Below are 24,850 nucleotides of genomic sequence, written 5' to 3' on the forward strand. Positions count from 1 at the left end.
AAATGGAGATTATATCAAGTTAATACATATTTAAGGTGCTTAGAAAGCATGAATACACAGTAGGTGTTCTATAAATGTAAGCCATTATTATATTTCCTGGGAAGAACTCACTTACTCAGCCAGTTTTTGCTGGCCCCTACTATGTGCCAGGCACTGTTGGAAGCAGTGAGGACCCAGCAGAGAATAAAAGACAAAATTCTGGCCTTTGTGGAACCTATGTTCTAGTAGGGGAGACAGACAAGTAAATATGGAACTAATGCTAGGAAGTGAAATAAATTAGGGAAGATGACAGAGGTGTGGGAGGAAGGAGGGGGTTATAACTTTAAATAGGGTGATCAGGGAATCTGATTGCCTCAACACTTGAATTAGATGTTCATCTTGATCCAATCAGCTGAATGTACATGTGTATTGGGAAGGTGGGGGAGGGGGAGGAGGGGAGGGACAGATCAGAGAATCTGATTGGCTAAACTTGAATTATCAATAGATGTTCATTCTGATCCAATCAGCTTTGTATGTGTGAGTGTGAGTGTGTGTTAGGAATTAACATAGCTTTGAGCCTCAACATCTATGGGTAAAAGTCTTGGTAAGGGAGTCATTGTGAGCTGGTAGACACTCCAAGGGAGGACCCTGAATTCAAGTGGAACCTCTTTCTCCTCCTCCTGGCCCACCTTGGCCTTTAACTAGCTGAAGGTCATTGTCTTCAGCTGTTGGGACTGAGGGGTCAGAGGGTGATGTTTCCCCTCCCCTCCTCTTGGGCCTGCCTCCTGCCTCCATGGTCTCCTCTACCATCATGTCAAAAACAGATCCTGGTCCTCTGACTCCACTGGCCACAGGGTCTTTGCAACTAGACATGAGGCTGGACAAGACCAGGGGCTTCCTTCCCCTCCCAAGCAGAGATCAGGCTCCATGAAAACCCTTGCCTCCTGGGGCCCAGTGAGGCCCAAAGGCTTGCCCAGGGAGACTGAGCTCGGCCTTTGGAAACTGACAAGAGCCTCTACTTTGCACTCCGAGTGCCACTATCCCTTCCTGAGGCTTGTCATGCACTTGACACCCACCCCCCCCCACGCCCCCCAGGAGATGCTCAGCACCCATGCTGCTGCTCGTGAGTTAACCCCAGTCTGGGGAGACCATCAAGTCAGGCATGGCCAAGGGCTCCACAGCGCAGAGTGGGTTCTGAAGGATCAGGAAGCCCAAATTTCTACACTGATGGAAGCCCTCTCTGCCCTCCCTGACACAGAGCCCCCAGAACGTGGCCATGGGGCCACTGGACAACCTGAGTGTGCCAGGGATTGGCAGGTGGGGCAGTCAGGGCCAGGCTCGGAGGAGCGGCCCACACCGCCTCCCATGCGGAGCCTCCAGACACACAAGCACCACTCACCTAGCCTCAGGCTTTCATGGCTGCATCTCCCAGTGCTCAACCCAGGCCGGGCCTCCTGTCCCATTTGGAGAATTAGAGTAGCCCCAGGTCACTGGAAAGATGATGGATCTGGCTAGAGGCCAGATGGCAGGCATAAACAGGGGGTGTGTTCCCCTCCCTGCCCCTCTGACAGCCCAACTCAGCTTGACATAGGAGCAGAAGAGCAAAGCTCTGCCCTGGCTCTCTAGGTGCGTGAGAGAGGGTGTGCACCTTCCTGGAAATGTCATCTGATTCTCCCTGTTGCATTCATTCAATAAATATTTATCAGTAGGATCTACTGTGTGCCTGGCACTGTGCTTGGTGTTGGGGTTACAGCAGTGAGAAAAACACACGTTGTCATGGAGCTGACATTCAGAGAAGGGATTCCATCTCTAGGTGGCAAACCCAGGGAGGGTCCTTGTCTGTGTTTGATGAGCGTATGGGTGGAGGTTCAGCTTAAAACCATAGACAGAGCTGGAAGGACCCTGAGGTTTCAGTTCTGTTCACCAGTCACTTCTGGGCATGCGTGCTGGGTGGGGCTGTGCTAGGTCTCAGGTATGAGGATGGGTTAGACACACACCCAGCCCTGGAGAGCTCGCAGATGGGTAGGGGGATGGAGCCATGAGATAGAGCACAGGGCAGAAGAGGGAGTGTCCGGGGAGGGGTTGCTGTGCAGAGCACAGGAGTAGAAGGGGGATGCAGAGCCTCATCTTGGAGATGATAATGATAACCGATATTGACTGAGTGCCTACTTAATGCCGGGCGCTGTGCTGCGTGAGCATGCATTTATTGTCAGGAAACTGAAGCCCAGGAGGAAGGAACTTGCTCAGTCACCATCAATGAGAGCAGAGTCGAAACTGGACCCCAGAGCTTAAAGTAGGCTCCCTCTCCCACCAGCCCAGCCCCAACCCCTGAGGATCACTAGCCCGCACAGATTCAGCCAGGAGAAGGCTTGGAGAGGGAGGGCATCTAAGGATTGGGCTGCTCACTCACTATTTAAAGGGAGTTTTCAAGGCCATTGAGGTCCCAGGGCCATTGCCTTGGAGGTGGTGCATCCCTTTCTCTGATCTCTTAGATGTCCCTGATGGAGCAAGGCTGAGGGTCTGAGCCAGAGGTCCGTGGCTCTGCCCATGCATTCCACAGCTTCCAGGGGCCAGTGACAGCCCAGGGCTGAGCCTTGGTAGTGTCTAAGCAGGGGAGATGGTAGGCATTGGGCCTCCCTCTGCACAGTCGGCATGCTCTTGGTGGATGGTGGGTTCACTCAGCGGATAAGGCAGAGGAGTGGTCCAGCCTGGGGGAGTGTGGATGCCACTCCCGCTACTGACAGAAGCAGCATTGGTGCAACTGGCAGCATGAGGTTGGGGAGTTGTTCCATCTTGAATACAGACCTGACCTTGTATTTGTAGCCAGAGGGCATAAGAAGCATGTCTTAGGTTTCACTCTTATGTCTTAGGTTTCACTTTTGTCCCACACTCTGTTGAGAAACCTCCATGATTATCTCGTTTAAGATGACTGCACTGATAATCTCTCGGGAGAGGCAATCAACAACCATGAAACAGAGCAAACACGAGGCAGTCCTAAGTGAAGAAGCAGGGCAGCATCGTGGCTGCGCCCAGAGCACCACAGAAGGCTCCACATCATGTGAACTGGATTCCCTTGAGTTGTGCAGTGCACAACCCATGCAGCTGTACAGGGGACCTGATGAGGCCCAAAGTTTATGGCATCATTAATTCATTCAACGAAAATTTACTGAATTTACTGAGAGCCTACCATCAGTCAGGCACAATTCCAGATACTGGATTTACAGCAGAGAACTAGACCAAGCACTACCACTCAGGTAGATTACATTCTAGTTCAGAAGTCACACAGACTGAGGCTTGAGGCCTCAGTCACACAGACTGGCCTTACACTGTGTTAATTAATTTCACTGAGCTTCAGTTTCCTCCTCTGTAAAATGGACACAATGATATGTACTTTATACAGTTATCTTGGTAAGTAATTGAAATAACATTTGGTTTCAGGCCTGACATGTCAAAGGCCCTCAATGATCACCAGTATTGTCACAAGTGGTGAGTTACGGGGAGAACTATGAAAGCTCAGGGGAAGGATGGCTAAGGCTTGCATAGGCCCAGAGGCCCAGCCTGGGAAGGGCGTGTGTCACGAGGAAGGTGGGGAGGGGGAGTGAGGCTGTCATGCGTCCGTGAGGAGCACCCAGTTTGGGGACCGTATTTTCCCAACTCAAGGGTTAGGACACACATGACCTGGTAGAGAAGTTCTGTGTTTCTTCTAGATGTGAGAAGCAGTCTGAGAAAAAAAATGCGGTCATCAAAATATTGGGATGTAGGGAGATTGCAGTATTTTATAAAGACCTGAGATACAATATTTAAAATTGAGAAATATGACCCCCAGTAGCGTTGAAGAAACTGGTTGGTAAGTTGGTGGAGGGTGTGGAACAGGGTGTGTGAGTTCCTCAAGGGCCAAGCAGATGAGCTGGATCTCATCAAGGTAGGGACAAGGGGGCTGACTCAGTCAGGATCCCTGGCTGGCCATAAAAGTCGCCTTTGATCTTTCTGAGCAAAAGGGGGTTGGGGGCCTTCATAGATCCAAGGGGCTGGGTGCTGGTAAATCGAACTGGAACACAAGTGAGCACCAAGATAAATCAGAGCTTGGCCATCCTGGGCGGAAGGTCTGATTGGCCAAGCCCAGCTACATGTCCCTGCTTGGCTAGCGGGGGACCCCAGGTCGGAGGAGCCCCATTTCAGCTCTCACATAGGAGGTGAGGCACTGCGTCTCATCACTGCAGCCCACAGCAGGAGAGTCCCCCAGATCAGGAGGGAAGCTTGGATGCCAAACTGCCAAATTCATACCAATGGTTACAACCGTGGAAAGTTCTGGAGGGGCCGCACAGTGCAAATCATTATATTAATAGAATGCCGATGTCACAGTGCGGTTTGGGAAAAGGCGGGCACGAAGGAGAGCGGCTGGGAGAGTATGGAGTGCCTGGAGGTGGGAGGCAGGGTGGGCCTGGAGAGGAAGGGGCGGATGTGAAGGTATTTGTGAGGATTAACTTACCCAAGGCCTCTGGGAATCTCCTGTGAATGCAGAGAGGTACCCAGGGGTCTTAGAGGCTTAGCAGACAGCTGTCAGAGCTCTAGGGGGTCACGTGGCCCCAGGCAGACATTCAGACTTCATCTCATCCATGTCCGGCTCAGATCTCCAAGGATGGCAGGACTCAGGAGGGACACAGGAAGCAATTAACGTATCTGCCGGAGCCCTGACTCCAGGCTGCTGCCCCGTCCACTGGAACAGAGCTGTGGCGATGCTCGCCAAACCCTGGGTGGACTGGCCCAAAATAACGGCCCCTGATGAGTTTCCTCTCACTCTGCAGGAGAAATACGTGTGTGGGGAGGTTGCAGGAAGAGCTTCAGGCAGGAGGGTCCACTTTTCTGTCCTTTCTCCCTGGGCCAGACGGCAAATGGAAAGAGGGATTTTTGTCCTCTTGGCTCTGTGACAGGGAGGAAGGGCAGGGCTGGTGTGGACAGCCTCGAGATGGTGCAAACACTCTCCTTTTCTCTTGCTTTTCTGACACCACCAGAGATCTGCTTTTCTGCCCATTGTAAAACAAACGAAACTAAGGTTTCCCCCACAATTTGCAAGGATGCTGTTTTGTATTTTTTGCCAATTCTTTTACATTTCCAGTAGGCACAGATTTTGGCTCACTCCCCTTCTTCCCCACAGTGGGACACTGGGGCATGAAGGGAGGACTGGGGTGTGAGGGACTCTCCTCTCTGTGGTCCCCAGCCCCATTAGACTTAAGGCCCACGGGGTGAAGCCCACACCCCTTCATGAGGCCAGCAAGTTCCTGAACCGTCTGAACTGGCCCTTCTTCTCCGGTCTTTCTCTCCACTTATCTGGCAGGGACTGGTCCTGTGTCGTAAGCATCCCCCACGCCGTCCTTGCTGTGTGCTATCAATCTTTCAGGCCTTCCACACTTCCTCTGGGAAGCCTTTCTGGATTTCAGAGCCTCAACTACTTGCCCCGCCTCCTGCACTCCCACAGCCCTGGCATTTCCCCCACCAAAGCACAGCCCACCCTTGTGGGCTTGTCCAGCTCTTTGTCTGTCTCCCCAGGAGACTGTGAACACCCAGGGCCAAAAACCCACACCCCCACGACCGCCCCTCAAAAACCACGCTCTGTGTAGACTCTTCAGGCACAGTAAGTTTGGAGTTCTTTTATTTTCTTTATGTTTTAGCATGGGGTTTTATCTTAATAAAAAGGGGCCAGTAATCAGGAAACTGCAGGGGCTAGTGTGAACTCTGAGTTCCCAGGCATCCCTCTCCCCAACACACACACACTCACACTCACTTACACACCCATTGTTACTCAGTTTTTTCCCATTTCAGCCTCAAGGAGTCTCTTATCTCTTCCCCTGGGGTCTGCCGCATGACACAGCCCCAGACCGGGGACAAAGGTGGCCTTATTGCCTCTTCCTGCTGGAGCCTGGGAAAACTGGGTTCATCTCCCAGTGCTCAAACACGCACCAGGAGAAAGAGATTTCCTTACAGCTCTTCCCCAAATGAACGCTCTACCCACCCACCCCCCAGGGGAACCCGCTTCCACCATTTTCCCCCCAGAACATAAGCATACATGCACACTAGGGATTTTAACTGGAAAAACCAGCAAACCCTTTCCAGCTTGAGAAACACAAAGATAAAAGACGGAGGGAAAAAATCAAAACAGGAAGTCATGAAGTTGGGAGGCTTCCTGAGGTCTCTCCATGAACTTTTGTCTGACAGGGTGATGGCCTTCAGAGCATCACAGCCTTTGTTACACACTCTGCCCTTTGACTGTGAATCTACCCCGAAGCTCAGCCCCAGACCTAGAATTTCTCAAGGTCTGAAGAGCAGGATCCAGAATTATCTCCCAGCATGGGAAAGGTCAAGAGATACGTCTGGTCCCTGGACGGTGTCTTCTGGGTGCTGAGGATGGGTAAGGGCGTCCGGGCTGAGGCGTGAGCAAAGATTCAGAGGTGGGAAGCAGGCTGATAGTCATTCGCCCAGCTCAAGTTCTTGTAATGAGCAGGGCACTAAATGAGGCTCTGAAGGTGGGGGGCCAAGGTCACCGGCCTCGGAGTGCTCACAGCCTGGAGGCAGGGCTGAGCCAGGAACCGCCCAACACTCTCAGGCGGCGGGAGCATTGGAGGTCGGGGGTGTGGAGAGTCACGAGCAGCAGGGTGGGCAGTTGTATCAAGGCAGGGTCAGGCTGGGACCACAGCAGTTCTGATGTCTCATAAGGAATTTGCCTTTGAAAGTCAAGATAGTGGGGAGAGTAGGGAGCCATTGAAAATTTCAGAGTGGGAAAGTTACTGCAGCAGATCTGTACTCTGGAAAAATTAGACAACAGTATGCAAGCTGGATCAGAGAGAACTGCAGAGGGCAGACACTAGAGACAAGGGGGCAAATCAGGGGACCCACTTCAGAAATCCGAGGACAGTCCTGTGAGCTCTAGCACGAACAAAGCCCTCCACCCAAAATAGAGCTCCCAGAGGACTGCCCAGGGGTCCAGACACCCAGGAGAGAGCACCTCTGGGCTAAATGGCCTTCTCTAAAAAGTTGCTGTGAACATGCACGTCTATGGCCCACAGGGAGAAATGGACTGACCCATTACCCTCCAGTGTCCTCCTTAGCAGGCTCTTGTTTATTATACATATTATTTCAGGCTAACGGGCCAAAGACTGCAGGGCCCTGAAGTGTGGGACGTGAGCCCAGGAAATTCTGACTGGGATGGAGGGAGGGAAGGAGTACAATCGGAGGCCTGGGAAGAAGTGGTGTGGAGAGTAGTTTATATGGGGGGAGAGGGCATGTGTAAATGTGTGAGCATGCGTGCCTGTGTGTGCTCGTGTGTTGGGCACAGCCGCCAGCAGATTGGGCACACCCTGGGGTGGTGGTACCCACACGTTGGACCGGCAGTCCCCAACCTTTTGGGGACCAGGGACCGGTTTCGTGAAAGACAGTTTTTCCACAGACCAGGGTGGAGGGGGACGGTTTGGGGGTGGTTCGAGCACGCTTTACACTTACTGTGCACTTAATTTCTATTGTTCTAACATGAGCCCCACCTCAGCTCAGCGGGCCTTAGATACTGGACATCGGGGACCCCTGCGCTGGACGAAGGACACACAATCTTAGGCCCTGCTGAGAAGGCCATGGTGGCACCTGGAGCTCTGAGGCTGCAGAGACTTGTTCTGGTGTCACTGCCACGTGGGGATGACCAGGAGCAAGTTCCCTTGGGTCACCCCTTCCCTGGGCATTAATAATTAGATAATGAGGTGCAAGTGCTTTGTGAAGTGTCAAGGCTGAGAGCTGGAGGCCGAGGCCTCCTTCACACCCAGGAGGCTTGGACACAGGGGACCTGACTCTGCCCAGAGCTCTAGAGAGAAGGACTACATTGCCTAGTTTATAATAACTCTCTCACTTAATGTCCACGTCCATCCAGAGAAGAGAAGACCGCGGTAGGCAGCCTACTCGGACAGTCTGGGACACCTGGGGCAGCACGGAGAGGAGGGAGTGTGATGACAGAGGCAGAAGGGTGGGGAGCCCAAAACATCTCTCATGCAGAAGCTTGGGGTTCTACTGCGAGCTCACCCATGTCCTAGGTCAGGGTTATCTATTGCCCTGGGGCTTCTTTTAAATCGCACATCACCTGATGTGATCATTTTTATTCCTATTTGCTTTACCTGGACCTGCACTAAACATGCAGTACTGTTTTTTGACTTCCCACCCCTGGCATCCACATCTAGCAACACCGACAGTCTCTGCTCCTGCGCCAGAAGGAATCAGCTTTGTAGGTACTTCCCTGAGGGCCCTACAGAATTTGGGGCCTTTAGGGTAGTGGCTCCCAAACCTCACTGCCCAAGGGAATCAGTAAATGTGTGTAAATCAGTGTAAATGTGTGAGCGTGCATGCCTGTGTGTGCTCGTGTGTTGGGCACAGCCGCCGGCAGATTGGGCACACCCTGGGGTGGTGGTACCCACACGTTGGACCGGCAGTCCCCAACCTTTTGGGGACCAGGGACTGGTTTCGTGAAAGACAGTTTTTCCACAGACCAGGGCGGAGGGGGACGGTTTGGGGGTGGTTTGAGGTGGTAAGATTTAAAAATCTTTAAATTACACTGATGCCTGGCGTCCCCTTCCCAGACACTGGGATAAGTTGATACGGGGTGCCCACCTGGGTGCTGGAATTTTTAAAACTTCCCATGTGCTTCTAAAACAAAAGCAAAGTTTGAGAGCCACTAGGGCGAGGGAGAGGAAAGACAGAGCTGGGGAAGGGAGGGTCTTCAGGAGCAAGCATAAGGGTTTTCACAACTGAGTTGCCAGTCAGTCCCTTTGATAACCTTATGAGAAATTCTGAAGGCCTACTTCTGATTTATGACTTTCCCCCCTAATTTACGGATGTGAGAGTTGGACCATGAAGAAGACTGAGTGCCAAAGAATTGATGCTTTTGAATTGTGGTCCCGGAGAAGACTCTTGAGAGTCTCTCGGGTCACAAAGATATCAAACCAGTCCATCCTAAAGGAAATCAACCCTGAACATTCATTGGAAGGACTAATGCTGAAGCTCCAATACTTTGGTCACCTGATGCGATGAGCCGACTCACTAGAAAAGACCCTGATGCTGGGAAAGATTGAAGGCAAGAGGAAAAGGGGGTGACAGAAGATGAGATGATTGGATGGCTGCACCGACTCAGTGGACGTGAGTTTGAGCAAGCTCTGGGAGATGGTGAAGGACAGGGAAGCTTGGTGTGCTGCAGTCTATGGGGTCGCAAAGAGTTGGACAGGACTGAGCGACTGAACAACCACCACCACTTATTTATCAAGTGTCTCACCTACATTCTTTTTTAAAATTATTTATTTATCTTTGGCTGTGCTGGGTCTTCATGGCTGTGTGCCAGCTTTCTCTAGTTGCAGCGAGCAGGAACTTCTCTTCGTTGCGGTACACGGGTTGCTCACTGTGGTGGCTTCTCTAGTTGCAGAGCGCAGGCTCTAGAGCACAGCTTGAGAGCATGGGCTCAGTATTTGTGGCACATGGGCGTAGTTGACCCGTGGCATGCGGGGTCTTCCTGGACCAGGGATCGAACCCATGTCCCCTGCATTGGCAGGCAGATCCTTAACCCCTGGACCACTGGGAAGGCCCTCACCTACATTCTGAAATAGGAGGGCAGTGTAGCCGAGGTGCCTCAGAGCCAGACAGCACCCAGAGCAAATTGCAGCTTCTCATTGCCCAGCTGCATCACCTTCTGCAAATCATTGACCAGAGTGCGGTTTTCTCATCTATAAAATGGATTGTTATAGGGGAGTTGTAGGATTTAATAAATTTAATTTTTTTTTAATTTATATTGGAGCATAGTTGGTTAACAATGTTGTGGTAGTTTCAGGTATACAGCAAAGTGATTCAGTGATATGTATACATGCATCTATTCTTTTTCAAATTCTTTTCCCATTTACATTATTACAGAATATTGAGCAGAGTCCCCTGTGCTATACAGTAGGTCCTTGCTGGAGTTACTAAAACTTTGTAACAAGACTTAAATAAAATAATGTATGCAAATTGCTGAGCACAAGACACCTTGTAAGCACTTGTCAAACGGTCTTCATCACCATCCTTGTCTTTTTCATTGTTACCTCTAGTGATGCCATCCCTGTGACTTGGTGTTCATCCATGCCTTCTGTCCTGGTGTGCCAGAAGCTGGGCCCTCTGGTTGCGGGTGTGCCTGGCTTCATACAGTAAAATGGGCAGCCAGGAAGAAGCAGGAAGGGACTTGCCCAGGGTCTAGGAATCTGGGAAGCCCAGAGAAGCCAAGGGGCACATTCAAGGTCATTCTGTTGATGAGGTGGGCTGAGATTGGGCCTAGAAACCCTGCCTCCTGCTCACTCTTTTCTTTCTGCCTCACTAAGCTGATTCCCCAGGTAAGAAAACATTTTGCTTCTGTGTGCAAAATTCAGCTTTGCAACTATGGGAAATTCTAGGAAGCTGAAGCTGCAATGCAGGTTGTTTTGAAAATATCTCAGTCAGTTCACTGGGTTCAAATAAAGCCTGGACTGGGGCCCAGGGCACCCGCCGTTCCCCTGGCAATCTTCTGGGTGAGCCACACCCTCCAGCCTCTCCAAGGGAGAGCCTGGCCTGCCTGCACACATGCACCACACACACACACACACACTCGCTGAAACATATTTTCAATTAGCTATATAATTTTATTCAATTTCAAGGATCTTATTTTCCCCTAAACTATCTGTGTGGCAACAAGTGAGTAAAGAAACCTGTATGAGCAAACCATATCAATGTTCCACCAAAGCTTCTGAAACATGTAAATCTGGTCAGTATGAGCCTGCATCTCATTTTCTTAAGACCTGCTTAACCGAAACCGGAGAGGGATAGTTTTCAATCAAATCTATGGTGATCATCTCCCACCTGGGGTACCAGAAACAAAACACTATGGTGAGTGTGTGTGTGTTTTAAATGACATTTATATTTTTATTAGAAATTATAAATGTTCATTGCAGAAAAATGAGAAACACTAATATCCAACTAATGAGAGATTGTTGGCTATTAACCTTTTGATGCATTTTCTTACAGACTGTGTGTTTTTTTTTTAATAGCTAGGGATCATTTTAGGCATAAACTTGATTCTGACTGTTTCACTTACCATTAGCCCTTGAGCAATTCCCATGTCATTAAATATTTTTTGAAAATATGATTTTAAGTGACATCATAATATTCCATTGTATTGGCATCCTAAAATTCATTTCCGCAATGTGCCATTGTTGAGCTTTTATTTTTGTTCCTTCTTATAAATAACCGGGCAGTGAATGTCTTAGTATGCTTCCCTGTTCATTTCTCTGGGATGCATTCCCAAAGTGGAGTTATTGATCAAAGGCCAAGAAACTTTTCAAAGTCTTTGAGGGAGTTTCCTGGTGACCTAGTAGTTAAGATGCAGTGTTGTCACTGCCATGGCCCAGATTCGATCCCTGGTCTGGAAACTGAGGTCCCACAAGCTGAGTGGCATGGCCAAAATATAAAAAATACATAATACAAATAAAAACAAAAATCTTTGTCCTGTGCTGTGCTTAGTCACTCAGTCATGTCTGACTCTTTGCGACCCCATGGACTGTAGCTCACCAGGCTCCTCTGTTCATGGGGATTCTCTAGGCAAGAATACTGGAGTGAGTTGCCATGCCCTCCTCCAGAGGATCTTCCCAAGCCAAGGGTCGAACCCAGGTAGCCTACATTGCAGGCTGATTCTTGATCGTCTGAGCCACCAGGGAAGCCCAAGACCCTGTCAAACGGATCTGTGGGGAATTTGCCCTGCTTGGCACTCCCCCGCACCCTGTAGAGGCCATGTCCCAGCCCCTCCCAGCTCTGTCTTTTGGCAGCTCAGGTATATTTGAGCTGCAGCCTGATCTCCAGCTCTGGGCTCCTCCTTGAGAAGACTCAGGGTGCATGACAGCTGCCATCTGACATCGAAGGTCTGTCCCAGTGAAGGGGACTGGATTTATCCTTCAAGGTGGCCAGGACAAGGCCTGCCCTAACAGTCTGAAGATCTCCCCAATGATTATAGACATCGTGTAACAGGCACCCCCTCCCCACCCCATGCAGCAAGATTTCTGTCCCAGCTCTGTTGAGGCTTAAGCTCCCTTTGAGGTTCAAATGGCAGGGTAGACCCCGGGACCCAGGGAACCCTCCTCCTGGAACAATTCTGTGAGCTGACCGTCTCAACAGTGATTCTAAAGTTATGAAACAGTGAGAAAGTTTGACTTCACTCCTTAGCAGCTCTTTGCAATGGCACCCCACTCCAGTACTCGCCTGGAAAATCCCATGGACGGAGGGGCCTGGTAGGCTGCAGTCCATGGGGTCGCTAAGAGTCGGACACGACTGAGCGACTTCTCTTTTACCTTTCACTTTCATGCACTGGAGAAGGAAATGGCAACCCACTCCAGTGTGCTTGCCTGGAGAATCCCAGGGACGGGGGAGCCTGGTGGGCTGCCATCTATGGGGTCTCACAGAGTCGGACACGACTGAAGTGACTTAGCAGCAGCAAGTCGCTTTAGTTGCGTCCAACTCTGTGCAACCCTATGGACTGTAGCCCACCAGGCTCCTCTGCCCATGGGACATGCCAGCAAGAATACTGGAGTAGGTTGCCCTGACCTCCTCCAGGGAATCTTCCTGACCCAGGGATCAAACCCACGCCTCTTACTTCTCCTGCGTTGGCAAGCAGGTTTTTTACCACTAGCGCCACCTGGGAGAAGCTCTTTACACAACTGTTTTCTCAGATATAAGCTGGGGTTGCTATGAGGATTAAATGTGATGATATCTGTAAATTAATATGTTTGATTATATTGCTATATTAATAATAGCTATTAGTGTTGCCATGAGCACAAGTATGAGAAGGCGGTGTTGGGTTGCCGTGAAGAACCAGATCTGCATTTGGTCTCTAGCCACACCCCCATCCAGAGAGTAGAACAGAAAACAGAGGCATTTGAAGGGTCTAGGAGAGGATTGTTCACACTTATTACAAATTCAGGAAAAAATCTCAGAACAAGCTTCCTTTAGAACACCTGATACATGCATTTTATTTGTTTGTTCTTTGTCAGGGCTCTAAGAGTAATAATTGTACAGGGGTCATGAAGTCTAAGAGTACTGAGGCCTATAACACTGCAAGGGATGTGTTGGGGTGGGCTTACACCAGCTCATGTTTAAATTTTTGTTTAATTTTTGCTTATTGTTAAATTTTTAGAAGTTTTCCCTGCCACTTTTTAAGCATGTTTATTAAAATTTAAGTTATGCAACTTTCACTTAAATGAATTATGTTAAAAATAGAAGTACTAAATATTAAACATTTATTTCTTCCTAATTATATTACTACTGTCGTGTGCTACTGTCTCTTTTTTTCTAATAAATGCATCCTATTTAATTTATTTATTTCCTGGCTGTGCTGGGTCTTCGTTGCTACACATGGATTTTCTCTAGCTGTGGCGAGTGGGGGCTCCTTTCTAGATATGGTGCATGGGCTTCTCACTGAACGGCTTCCCTTGTTGCAGAGCACCGGCTCTGGATGCACAGGCTTGAGTAACGACAGTACACCAGCTTTGGTAATTGCAGCACACAGGCTCAGTAGCTGTGGCTCCTGGGCTTAGTGGCTCCTTGGCCTGTGGAATCTTCCTGGACCAGGGATCAGACCTGTGTCCTCCTCACTGGCAGGTAGGTTCTTATCCCCTGTCTCCACCAGGGAAGCCGCCTAAGTCTCTTTTAACTCTACTTCTGGTGATAGCACCGTGGTAGTTTGAAATGATGGGCATTTGCCACTGAAATTGGCATATGTTCCAAACCAGGACCTTTTTTTCCTGGAAAATCAGTTGTTAAACGCTTACTAGCACACCAGGCCCTGTCCCCTCGATCTTTACCTTACTTTGCCACACCCCTCATTTCCTACTTCTTAGCTGCTTCCAATGTTTTGAGCTGTTTCTTTTTGTACTTCTCTTTGTATTTCTTAATTCCATGCTTTCTCTTCAATGTCTTGATTTTTTTTAAATCTTAGACATTGTCTGTTGACTTCCTATTATGGAAGATGAGGATCTGGCTCTCCAGCAGCTTGGTCTCCCGTCTTAACTCTACGCACACACATTTTTCCTTCCTCTGCCAGCCCAATATATTATAACACAACTCATGTTTAAATAAACATTCAGGATTTACATTATTACCACAATGTAAATATTGTCCATAAGTCATTATCACTATGATTGTATAAGCTTTCTTATGCAGTTCTTCTCCTGGTGTTAATAATTGTATTTTAAAATTTGCTTGATTTCTCTATATAACTGTGGTTTTCAAAACTTTTCCTCTTAGCAATAAATCTTGTCTTTCAAACACAATTTGGGGAATTCCCTGGCAGTCCAGTGGTTTAGGATTCAGTGGTTTCACTGCCGTGGGTCAGAGTTTGATCCCTGGTTGGGGAACTAAGACCCCACAAGGTGCATGGCGCAGCCAAAACAACAAAAAAAATTATGTGAAGCCCACCATATACAACGGGAAAGTCAGAGCTGCCAGTTTGAAAAGAGGTCCCTCCCATTGAGGGCACTGTGTACAGCCGAGCAGATTCTGCAGGTCACCATTTACAAGAACAACAATGTGATCCAGTCATGAAAATCAACGCTAACCATCCCTTTGGGGAAGGCATCCATTCTGAAAAGGCAAGTCCACCTGGAAGGGTGCGCTCTGTCAGGATGGTGCGTGGGTGTGCGCTCAGCTGTGTCTGACTCTTTGCAACCCCATGGACTGATAACCCACCATGCTCCTCTGTCCATGAGATTTCCCAGGCAAGAATACTGGAGTGGGTTGCCATGGGGGCTCTTCCTGACCCAGGGATCGAACCCGCATCTCCAGCGTCTTTTGCATTGGCAGGTGGGCTCTTTACTACTGCACCATCTGGGAAGCCCACCCCCCACACACCCCCAGTGTAGAGGAAACTTGACCTCTCCCCATTCTGAATACATTCCAGTGATGTGGCTTCCCCTGTCCCTCCAGGACGTCACCTGCAGGCTGCTGACCAGAAGCTGCTGCCAGCTGCTGGCTACCTACTGACTGACTGATTCGGTGCCCCTGAGATCTGCCTGGGTACCAAAAGCTGAATGCAGACAGCTTTACTCAGGGACCACTCAGGGCAGCCTTCAGGATCAGATGTAAGGAGAGAAGGCTCTGGCAGAGAGCACGTGAGCTGTGCAAACAGGTGATGCAGGGCCTGTCAGCCCATGGCCATCAGAGCTGGAGGAGGGGAGTTGGCCAGCAATAAGCAGTGGGGTTCAGCTCAGCTTTGAGGGTCACCCCTGTGTGGGAATCCTAGCTTAGCTTTCAGCTGGGTGACCTTGGGCAAGTTGCTTAACATTTCTGGGCACTCATTTCCTCATGCCTAACTCCCAGGGTTTTGTGAGAGTTAAAGAAGCTACTTTGTAACCCTAGCAAATCCTAGGGCCATGTGTGGATCAATCTCTGCTCAGAGTCTCATTTAAAGAAACATAGTCCAACAGCCTAAAAACAATTGAAAAGGGTATTCCAGTTCATATTGCATCCCTCATAGGATGCAAAAGGGGATCCCATTCTTAACTTAGAGCCATATTCCCCAAATCCTTTTCCTTAATTCTCTAATTTCCCCCAGGATACAGTGTCAGTGAAGTTCTCCCAAGTACACTCTCTGAGGCCTTTTTCCTCTCTCTTTCTCTGCCTCATCCCTCACCCTCCATACCACTGCCATTTCTGTGTCATAAAAAAAATCAGACAACCTGGAGATAGACATTCAGACAAGAAGTGGGTGGGGAAGAGGTTACGGCAGGACACACACTCTGAAATAACTCTTGCCCCATCACACTGGTGAACTATAAGGCACGTGTAGCAGGGGCCTGCCTGAAACGGGTTGATTTCCTCCTTATTCAGTTGAGGAACTTAAAGGAGGGTGAGGTTTGGCCTGCCTCAGGTGCCTCTGATCATCTAACCATTGTTAGCCGATGGGCAGTGACTGGGAAAACCCTTCCTGTTTCCTCCACACACCAAAAATCTCATGTTAAACAACCTGGGGAATGGAGACGCAGCCTCTGTCTCCCATTTCTCCTCTCTTCCCTCCCACCTTTGCAGCCAGTAGGCATGGAAACTACCCCTCACCCCGACTCCCCTTGCTCCATCTTTTGTGGACTACATCTCCACTGCAGGATGTCTTTCAAGTCATGTACTGAGCACCTACTGTCTGCCAGACTTGTGAGCTGCTGGAGATTCAGAGACAAGGCAGTCCTGAGTTGCTCATAAACAGACAGAAGCAGACTGCAGTTCTTTGTGATGGTGCCTATAATAGAGGGAAGCGCAGAATACAGTGAGCTCACAGAGGAGGAGTGCTTGATCTGTTGAAGGAAGACTTCCTGGAGGAGGTGTCATCTCAGCTGTATGATAATAACTAGTATCGGGTATGGGGCATTCACTATGATGATAATCTCCACACTAAGTACTCTGTTAAGCACATTGGTTCATTTAGTCTGCACAGCAATACTAATGAGGAACCTCTCTTATGACAGCTGCACTCTCAAGCTTTCCAGCTGATTTTATATCCACGTGTCTGAAAATAAAGTTGCTGAAGCAGTGAAAGAAAGAAAGAAAGGAAATGCGGAAACGGAGGCCCAGAGAAGTTCATTGACTTTCCGAAGGCCTCTGAGCTCAAAAGCGGCAGAGCTGTGATTCAAACACAGGCCTCTGTGGTTCCAGAGACGGTGCTTTCAGCCTCAGGGCGCCTGGCACAGGTGTCTAAGGTGCACACTGAACAAGCCCCTGCCGCATCTGGGAACAGCACCGATCACATCCCAGGCAGATTAACATGGGCGTGTGTGCCCTGAGATTCAGACCTCTCCGCCGATTCCTGGAGGGCAGGAAAGAGCCGCCTCTTGATCCAAACCTGTCCGGGTCAGCTCCCCCTAGAGATGGGGTGGGAGTACAGACATATGGCCCACGAACTGCCAGGGCTGCTGCCCACCAGGCTTTGGTGGTTCAGGTGGATGGTTACATCTTAACTTTAGATGTTTTTACTTGAGGAAGGGACACCTTTCTCTAAGTTGCACTCAGATGTCATGTGGACCAGCGTGGCCCCACCCACCCTGCTCTGGGACCCTCCCACCACCATTCAGTGTTGGGAGGATGCAGCCACAGAGCAGTATGGCCCAGCTGGATGCAGGGATCCAAAAACATCAGTGGACTCTCTAGGACCTTCTGGCTCTTCTTTCAGGTCATCCCAGGGCCATCAAACTAATGCCCTTCTCTCTTCTCTTTCTCTCTCTCTCTCCTTGGCAGACGGGCAGGATCGAACCCAACTACCCCAAGGTCTGCGGTCACCAGGGCAATGTGCTGGACATCAAGTGGAACCCCTTCATCGACAACATCATTGCCTCGTGCTCAGAGGACACGTCGGTGAGCAGGAGGGGTGTTCCCCGGGGAGGGTGGGCGCACGGGGACGCCTCCCTGCTTCCTCCCTAAATTCACCCCTTCTCCCTTCGTTGCCCCTCTCCTGACCTCTTGGTCATCCCTTCAGCTAGCCCCGGGACAGGGAGTGAGGAAGAGGACAGGCAGCCAGTCCATGAACTGTATGGCAGGTCTGCTGCCTTTCCCGTGATTTCGTTCGGGGGTGTTGACTTTGTAGGTGAGAACAGAACAAAAAGATTAAATCTGTGATTTGGCACTCATCGGTGATCGCAAAAGGAGAAGGATCAGAAGAGGAACATGGGCAAGGAAGAAGGGGAAAGGGGGAGAAATGGATGAGCCATGAGCAAAAGAGACCCTGTTCTTGCAGGCTGGGTAGTTTTTTCCTCTGTGAGCCATGGTTTTAGGGATGGACACAAGGCTGAGGTTTGTCATGACTTGTCCAGGGACCCACAGTGGTGGCCCAGAATTTGAACACCACGTGTCCTACCACTTAATGAGGAGAAAGAAGAAACAGGGGAAGGAAAGTGAGGAGGAGGGAACAGGGAGACAGAGGGAAGGAGAAGAGAGATGAGAAGAGGCATGAGATGAGGGAAGAAAGGAGGCAGGTAATTTGGAAAGGGGAGATAAAGAATCCAGGGAGAGCAACATGTGAAGCTGCTTTCTGATCGCCCTTTCCCCAGGCTCTGCTGACTTGCACACGTGGAAGCAGAGTCAGGTGTTGGCAGCCGTGTCTGTGTTTCTGGAGAAGGGCCCCAGGCCTTTCCTCAATTGCCCTTCGGCAATGTCAACACACCAGCCTGGGAGCAAGATGGGATTTCAGAGCCTCAGCTGAGCTGGTGAGGAGGGCTGCTCCAGCCCCTGGTGTTCCCAGATGAGGGAAGATCAGACCACAAGCATCTCTAGTGCTCACTGGCATAGTCTGGGGGCAGGTCATAGACTCCCAGGATATTGGAACTAGAAGAAACTTTGGTGCTCATGTCTCCTGTCTTTCCAGACTGGCCTGAGAGCTCCTGAGAACAGAGCTCGTGGCCTTTTGGTTCTGAATCCCAAGCATCCAGCACAGAGCCTAGTACCTAGTAGATGCTTAGTAGGTATATGATGGGATGGTTGGTTGGATGGATGGATGAATGGATGGACAGATGACTAGATGAATGGATCTTTGGATTGATGACTACACTAATGGACAGATCACTGGATGGATGAATAATGGATAGATAGATGAATGGAAGGAAGGAAAAAGGGCAGGATGAAGGTGACTAGGTAGCTGAATTGAATAGAAAGATAAATGAGTACATGAGAATGAATATAGTCCATCTAATGAATTATCCAAAGAAAAAGATTCACAGTAAATAGTCCCCACTGGTTAATAAATTAGGGGGTAGGGAGGAGGTCAGCTGGCACAGTTGTCTAGTAAAAGGGAGTGTTGCGGAGAGAGCTAATAGAGTAGAATGGGCTTGACCAACTCCTAAAAGTCAAAGCCCTGAGTCAACTCAAGAGGATTCCTGAGAGCAGCAACATCAAGGGCAGGGCACAGCATAAGAAAGGAGGGTAAGAAGTTGTGATGGGCACAGTCCATCAGGTTTGGCTACTTTCTGCAGCAAAATGGAGACGGTGACTGGGCAGGAAGGGAGGCTGTGAACGGAGGCCAGGAGCAGAGAGGGAAGGCTTGGGACACCAGGGTGAGCAGCTGAACTTTGAAGTGAGACTTGTGCTTCTCAAGCCATCTGAACAGGAGCCCCTACACCTGTGCGGCGTGGAGACACTGCACGCTCTGGAGTCAGGGAAGGGGCTGGATGGGTCACAGTAGCTTTGTGGAAGACGTGGAACCCCAGCCAGCTGGGCTGGTGCTGGAATGTGGCTCAGCAGAGAGGAAGGGAGTGCCCAGGAGCGGAGTGTGCTCATGTACGTGTTGAGGGTATAAAGAGAAAGAACATGGGGCTTGGGAGCACAGGGAGAGAGGGGTTGGCCCGGGGCTGCTCACCAGAGAGAAGGGGATTAAGTCTCCAGAACAGAGAGGAACTAAGCTCTTGCTCTGGCTGCCAGTCCAGGCAGCCCGGAGCCCGTGCCGTGACCCATATGTCTCTGCCCCTCCCCAGCCTCAGGGCCAGAGGTCTTGGCATTGGAGTCAATATCCCCCCTGCCCCTGCCATGGCTGGAAACAAGCCCCTCCTGGAGAAGGGCACACCGAGGGCCCAGGATCACACAGGGGCTTACGTCCCAGACGGACCTGGAACCCAGGTCTCCTGACTCCCAGCCGGCACCCTGAGCAGCTACTCACAGCCCTGGCTTTAGGTGAGGAAACTGAGGCTCAGAGCCTGGAGGGGCTGACAGTTCAGATCCATCTGACACTCAGTCTCTCCGACTCAGCGAGCTCCCTATGCCAAGCCCATGCAGGGCGCTGAGGGCACACGGAGCAGGGCATCCTTGCCCGGGTCCTAGGAGGGGAGCTGGAAAGGCAGAGGACCAGCAGCCCCCAGGGTGGGGAGAGGAGGCTGGTCAATGCTGCCAGCACCGCTCTGATTGACCTTCCCATCTCTGCCATTGCCCCCTCCAGGGTCAGGCACCCTTCAACCCACTCCAGATCACATAACCATCTTACTGCGCCTCAGACACCACACCCAGAACCAAGGTTAAGAGGTCAGTCAGCACACGTACTGTATGCCAGACACTGTGCTAAATGCCAGAGCTGGGGAGGGAACCAGCTCCCGAAGAGACCCAAAGAGATCCTGGCAGGCCCTGCACGCCCACTCCCCACCCTCTGCTTGTGTCACAACGTTCAGAGCACACTGAGGGGGTCCAGCCGGCCTCCACCCCGCTCCCAGCTCTTTTCCCATATCCCCATCCGTTGAAAACTCTCCAGTGAAGTTCACCCCCCAGGTCCCTTCCTCCCCCCAGTCTCTTCTCCCTTAGGGCATGAGGAGGTCTTCCAGAGTCTAAGCCCCTCCTTTCAGGGATGCAAGCGCATACCAAGCCCTTTCCCAAGGGGCTCCCATCCTGAGGGAAGGCTGGGGGCTGTAACTCTCCCTGGCATCTGGCAGAATCCAGTTCTTTCCGCCGCTGGGTGATGTCACCTATTGTGAAGGGCTGTGCTTTTTATAGCTTCTGCCGCAGCTAGGGAGGGCGGCTGGCAGGCGGCAGGGAAGGGCGCTATGGCTTCCCAAGCCTCATGCTCCCAGCCCTTCTCCAGCAGCCACAGAGAGAGGTTTCTGACATCTCAAGGAAAGGAGAGAGCGATCCCAGGAGAGCGGGAGGAGAGGGAGGGAGACGGGCCCCTCTCCTGGGCTTAGTATCTTTCCTTTCCCTTCTATTCCACTGCTCCTCCATCCAGCAGCGTCCTCACCCAACCCCCCAAGGAGAGGTGATGCTTCCCACCCCTCCAGGAGCTGGGGGTGGGCTGGGGCAGGATGTCAGTCCTGCTGGAAGCAGCCGGAAGCCACCCACCCCCCTGCCCTCCTACACACACATATAAACTTGGGAACCAATACCTCTTGGAGCTGGAAGGGAGCAACGCACTCCTTTTAGAGATGGAAGCACATAGCCCTGAGAGGCCTTACCAATGTGCCTGGCAGCTACAGAGACTCCACCAGTGTGGAGGGGTGGCTCAATCATTAGGCTTGGGACGCCAAGGGCCTAGGTTCAGATCCTGGCTCTGCCACTTCCCAGATCTGTGATCTTACCAGCTTCTTTAACCTCTCTGGGCCCTGGTTCCCCTGGTATAAAATGGTTTATCATGAGAGCAAAATGAATCTAGTGTTTCTTGGTTACTAAGAACTTCATAACCATTAATGTGGGCCAAGGCGTTTAGATATCCTGTCCCAGTGAGGGCAGGCTGGAGGGCTGGGACAGAGAGAGACCCAGACTCTTTTTTTTTTCTTTTTTTTTCAAAATTCTTTCCATTATGCACATCACTCTGTGCTTCTTGAGGCCCCAGTACTCCTTTCATCATTGGTTTCCCAAAAGGACTAAGCTGAATGCTAAGCCTTAACATCTAGGAAAGAAATCCCCACCAGGCCCCCCCTCCAATTCAGGACTGAAGGGGTGTTTTGCCATCGATCCAGCTCACCACTGGCCAAAGCGAGAACTAGCATGCTTCCCCACGGGTGACTCATTGCTGAAGCTGCTGATGGTCGGAAGGTTTCTGGGCTTCTCAGGTTCTTCTGCTGGTTCATACATTTAACAAGCGTGTCTTAGGTGTCTATGATGCGCCAGGCACTGTTCCCTGTCCTAGAAATAGGGCAGTGGATTTAAAGACCCCACCCTTGAATGGAGGAGCTGACCATCAGTGGGAGGCCTGGAAGGCTGTCTGTGCCCCAGATGGGGTAATTTTTAGATTCTTGGGGCCAAGGAGTAACACCTCTTTCTTGGAATAGATGAGCAGAAGGACGGACCACACCCTCGCTAGCTTGTCAGATTCCATCCAGGGAAGAAGGAAGGGATGAGCAGGGGTGGTGGTTCAGAGGAGAGAAACAGGGCATTTTCCCTGGTTCAAATCCAGAGTTTGAATCCCAGCTTCTCCCTTCCTAGCTGTGCAACCTGGGCAAGTTTCCTAACCTCTCTGTGGCTCATTTCCTCACCTATGTAAGGAGAGTCATTAATAATACAATGATAATGATGATAAGTAACACATATCCCTTCCTGTGTCCAACCTCACGTGTACCATTTCATTTCATCTGCTGGCAGCCCCTTCATAAGATTCTCAACAGTAGACGCTCAGTCGCGCTCTCTCCTGAATCCTCGAGTGGCCTTTCTCTCTGCCTTCTCTTTGGAGTGATCCGTTTCCCACGTTAGGAACCAGTTACGTGGTCAGAAGATAGCAACGTTAAACTCGGAGGCTCTGCCTCTTGTTTAGGCTAGTGGCGATGCACTCCATTTCTAGTAGCAAACTGAATAGTTGGGAAGAAATAAGGAGGTGGGTGTTCCAAGACCTTCTGGGCAAGACCTTCATGCTTTTTTTCTTCTCACTGCAGAAAAGACAAGAGAAAAGAGTTGCTCTGACCTCAGCTCTAGGCAGTGTACCTGTGGATTTGCTGGATGGAAATCCTGGGCTCGTGGCTATGTAATGTAGTACAGCTTAATTGGATACTATCGGAAGGCAGAGACTATACCTCATACTTGCCCATTCCTCCCCACACTACTCCAAAAAGTGTTGTTTTTAAGTAAATACTAAGGAGTTGGAATCCATATCTTTTCCCAGCTACTTAGGACCGCTATGAACTTCGGCTCCTCCTCTGAGCTCCTATACCACAGATGTAGGCAGTAAGTACAATTTGCTGTAGCCATGTAACAACAGTTCCCCTAACCAGGGCTTTCTGTCACTTAGTAACAGTGTTCTCAGAGGGGCTGAGTAGGCCCTGGGCCTAAGTCACTAGCACTTAGTCACTAAGTGTATCAGAAAGCAGAGAGATCCAGCCAGACACCTTCATAATCACATAATAATTGTAAAAAGGAAATGTATTTGCATTGCATAAAATGGAGACAGACTTCATACCACATTCATTGACTATGTAGGGGGCCACAAAGCACATATGAAAAATAGAAACCACATCTAAAATGTGACCTGTCTAAAATTTGTTTATAATCCTTAATTAATATTAAGTAAGCATTATTATGGAGAAGGAAATGGCAACCCACTCCAGTATTCTTGTCTGGGAAATCCCATGGACAGAGGAGCCTGGTGGGCTACAGTTCAGGGGGTCGAAAAGAGTTGGACACGACTTAGTCACTAAACAACAAAGCATTGTTAAGTATTACTAATGTATTAGTCATCTGCTTGGTAGGGTATATAGTTTATTTCGTCTTTGTAACAACGATAACGGTAGGTGTAATTATTCTTACAGTTGAGAAGACTGACATTCAGAGAGGTTGAACATTGGCTGAAGTCTCGCAGCCGATAAGGTCAGAGCCTGGGTTGGAATGGAGCTGGTGGGCCACAGAGCTCTGGCCTTCTCAGCCACGTGCTCCCTCCCCTATGCACCAGGACACTTGGTTTTGCAGCTTTATGAACTGTGCCTCTCACCTGCCTTGCCTTAGCCGTGTCTGCCGTCGACCCCGCAAGACTGTGAGCTACTGGCTAAGGACTGGCCCCCAGTGTCCAACACGTGACCCAGGGAGTGACTAGGTATATTTCGTTGGCTTGATTGTAACTGACTTTAACTAAACGGGGCTCTGACTCAGGGATTTATGAAAGGGACAGTCCCAGACACAGCTGGCTTAGCTGGAGAAAGCGCTTTTGCCACTTCTCCCCTCCCCTTCCTTCCAGAAATCCGATTTGGCGGACTCTACTGGGCTTCCTGTTGAAGTAACCTCTTCCAGAGCAACCTCTGAGCAGATCTACCTACCGCGCCCATCCACTCTTTGTTCCCAGCAAATCCCTTGAATGTTTAGGGATTGGAATTCCTTTCCAGCTACTTGGGCCCTCTGTGAACTCCAGCTCCTCCTCTGAGCTCCTGTTGCGTGTGCTGCCAGCTGTTAGCTGTTGTGGTGGATCAAACAGAAGTAGTCTCTCTTCCCCAGTGATAACATTCAATGGTGTCGAAAGCAGAGAAGTCTGGAAGATTAACGAATACTGGCTCAATATGCAGCAAGGCTTCCCTTGTGGCTCAGCTGGTAAAGAATCCGCCTGTAATGCCTGGACTGGGAAGATCCCCTGGAGAAGGGAAAGGCTACCCACTCCAGTATTCTGGCCTGGAGAATTCCATGGACTGTATAGTCCATGGAGTCACAAAGAGTCAGACATGACTAAGTGACTTTCATTTTACTTTATGCAGCAGAAGAAACTGGATCCCAGGAAGCGAAGTGGCTAGAATCAAATGGGGTTTTAAGGCAAGACTCTCCTTTCCTTCCCTGTGGGGCATTTTCCACCTGAGACCCAATTCTAGCAGTTATTGGTGAAAACAATTCTTGGCTTCCCCCGCTGCAGCCCTTCATTCCTCTGGACTTGGAGCCAGTCCAGCGGCTTGCCTGGGCATAGACACCACCTGCCACCCCCTCCCCTTTTAGCCCCTTCATTACCAGGCAGAGCTGTCATGCCAACAAACCAACCTGTGTGGGCAGCTAGAAAGCCTCACATTCACAAGGACCCTGAAGTTCAGATTCATTCAATACTAACCTCTGAAAGGCATGTATGTCTTGATTTATCATCCGGATGAGGAGCCTGAGGCTCAGAGAGGTTAACTGGCTTGTCTAAGGTCATCTAGTTGGGCCCTCGGAGAAGGCAATGGCACCCCACTCCAGTACTCTTGCCTGGAAAATCCCATGGATGGAGGAGCCTGGTAGGCTGCAGTCCATGGGTCGCTAAGAGTTGGACATGACTGAGCGACTTCACTTTTACTTTTCACTTTCATGCATTGGAGGAGGAAATGGCAACCCACTCCAGTGTTCTTGCCTGGAGAATCCCAGGGATGGCGGGGCCTGGTGGGCTGCCGTCTATGGGGTCACACAGAGTCGGACATGA

At 50.3% G+C, this 24,850-nt stretch overlaps 1 protein-coding gene across 6 annotated transcripts in view; it reads left to right on the forward strand.

Annotated features, from left to right (window-relative positions):
- The window catches only part of CORO2B (coronin 2B), a 149,338-nt gene that overhangs the window by 104,853 nt on the left and 19,635 nt on the right, over positions 1–24,850 (forward strand). For all 6 annotated transcript variants that reach the window (XM_059890772.1, XM_024997921.2, XM_024997923.2 and 3 more), the window contains one exon: positions 17,269–17,385. In XM_059890772.1, coding sequence (XP_059746755.1) covers positions 17,269–17,385 — 117 coding nt within the window. The remainder of the gene's footprint in view (positions 1–17,268; positions 17,386–24,850) is intronic.

This window comes from Bos taurus, chromosome 10, assembly GCF_002263795.3.
Source record: "Bos taurus isolate L1 Dominette 01449 registration number 42190680 breed Hereford chromosome 10, ARS-UCD2.0, whole genome shotgun sequence".
Taxonomy (NCBI): domain Eukaryota; kingdom Metazoa; phylum Chordata; class Mammalia; order Artiodactyla; family Bovidae; genus Bos; species Bos taurus.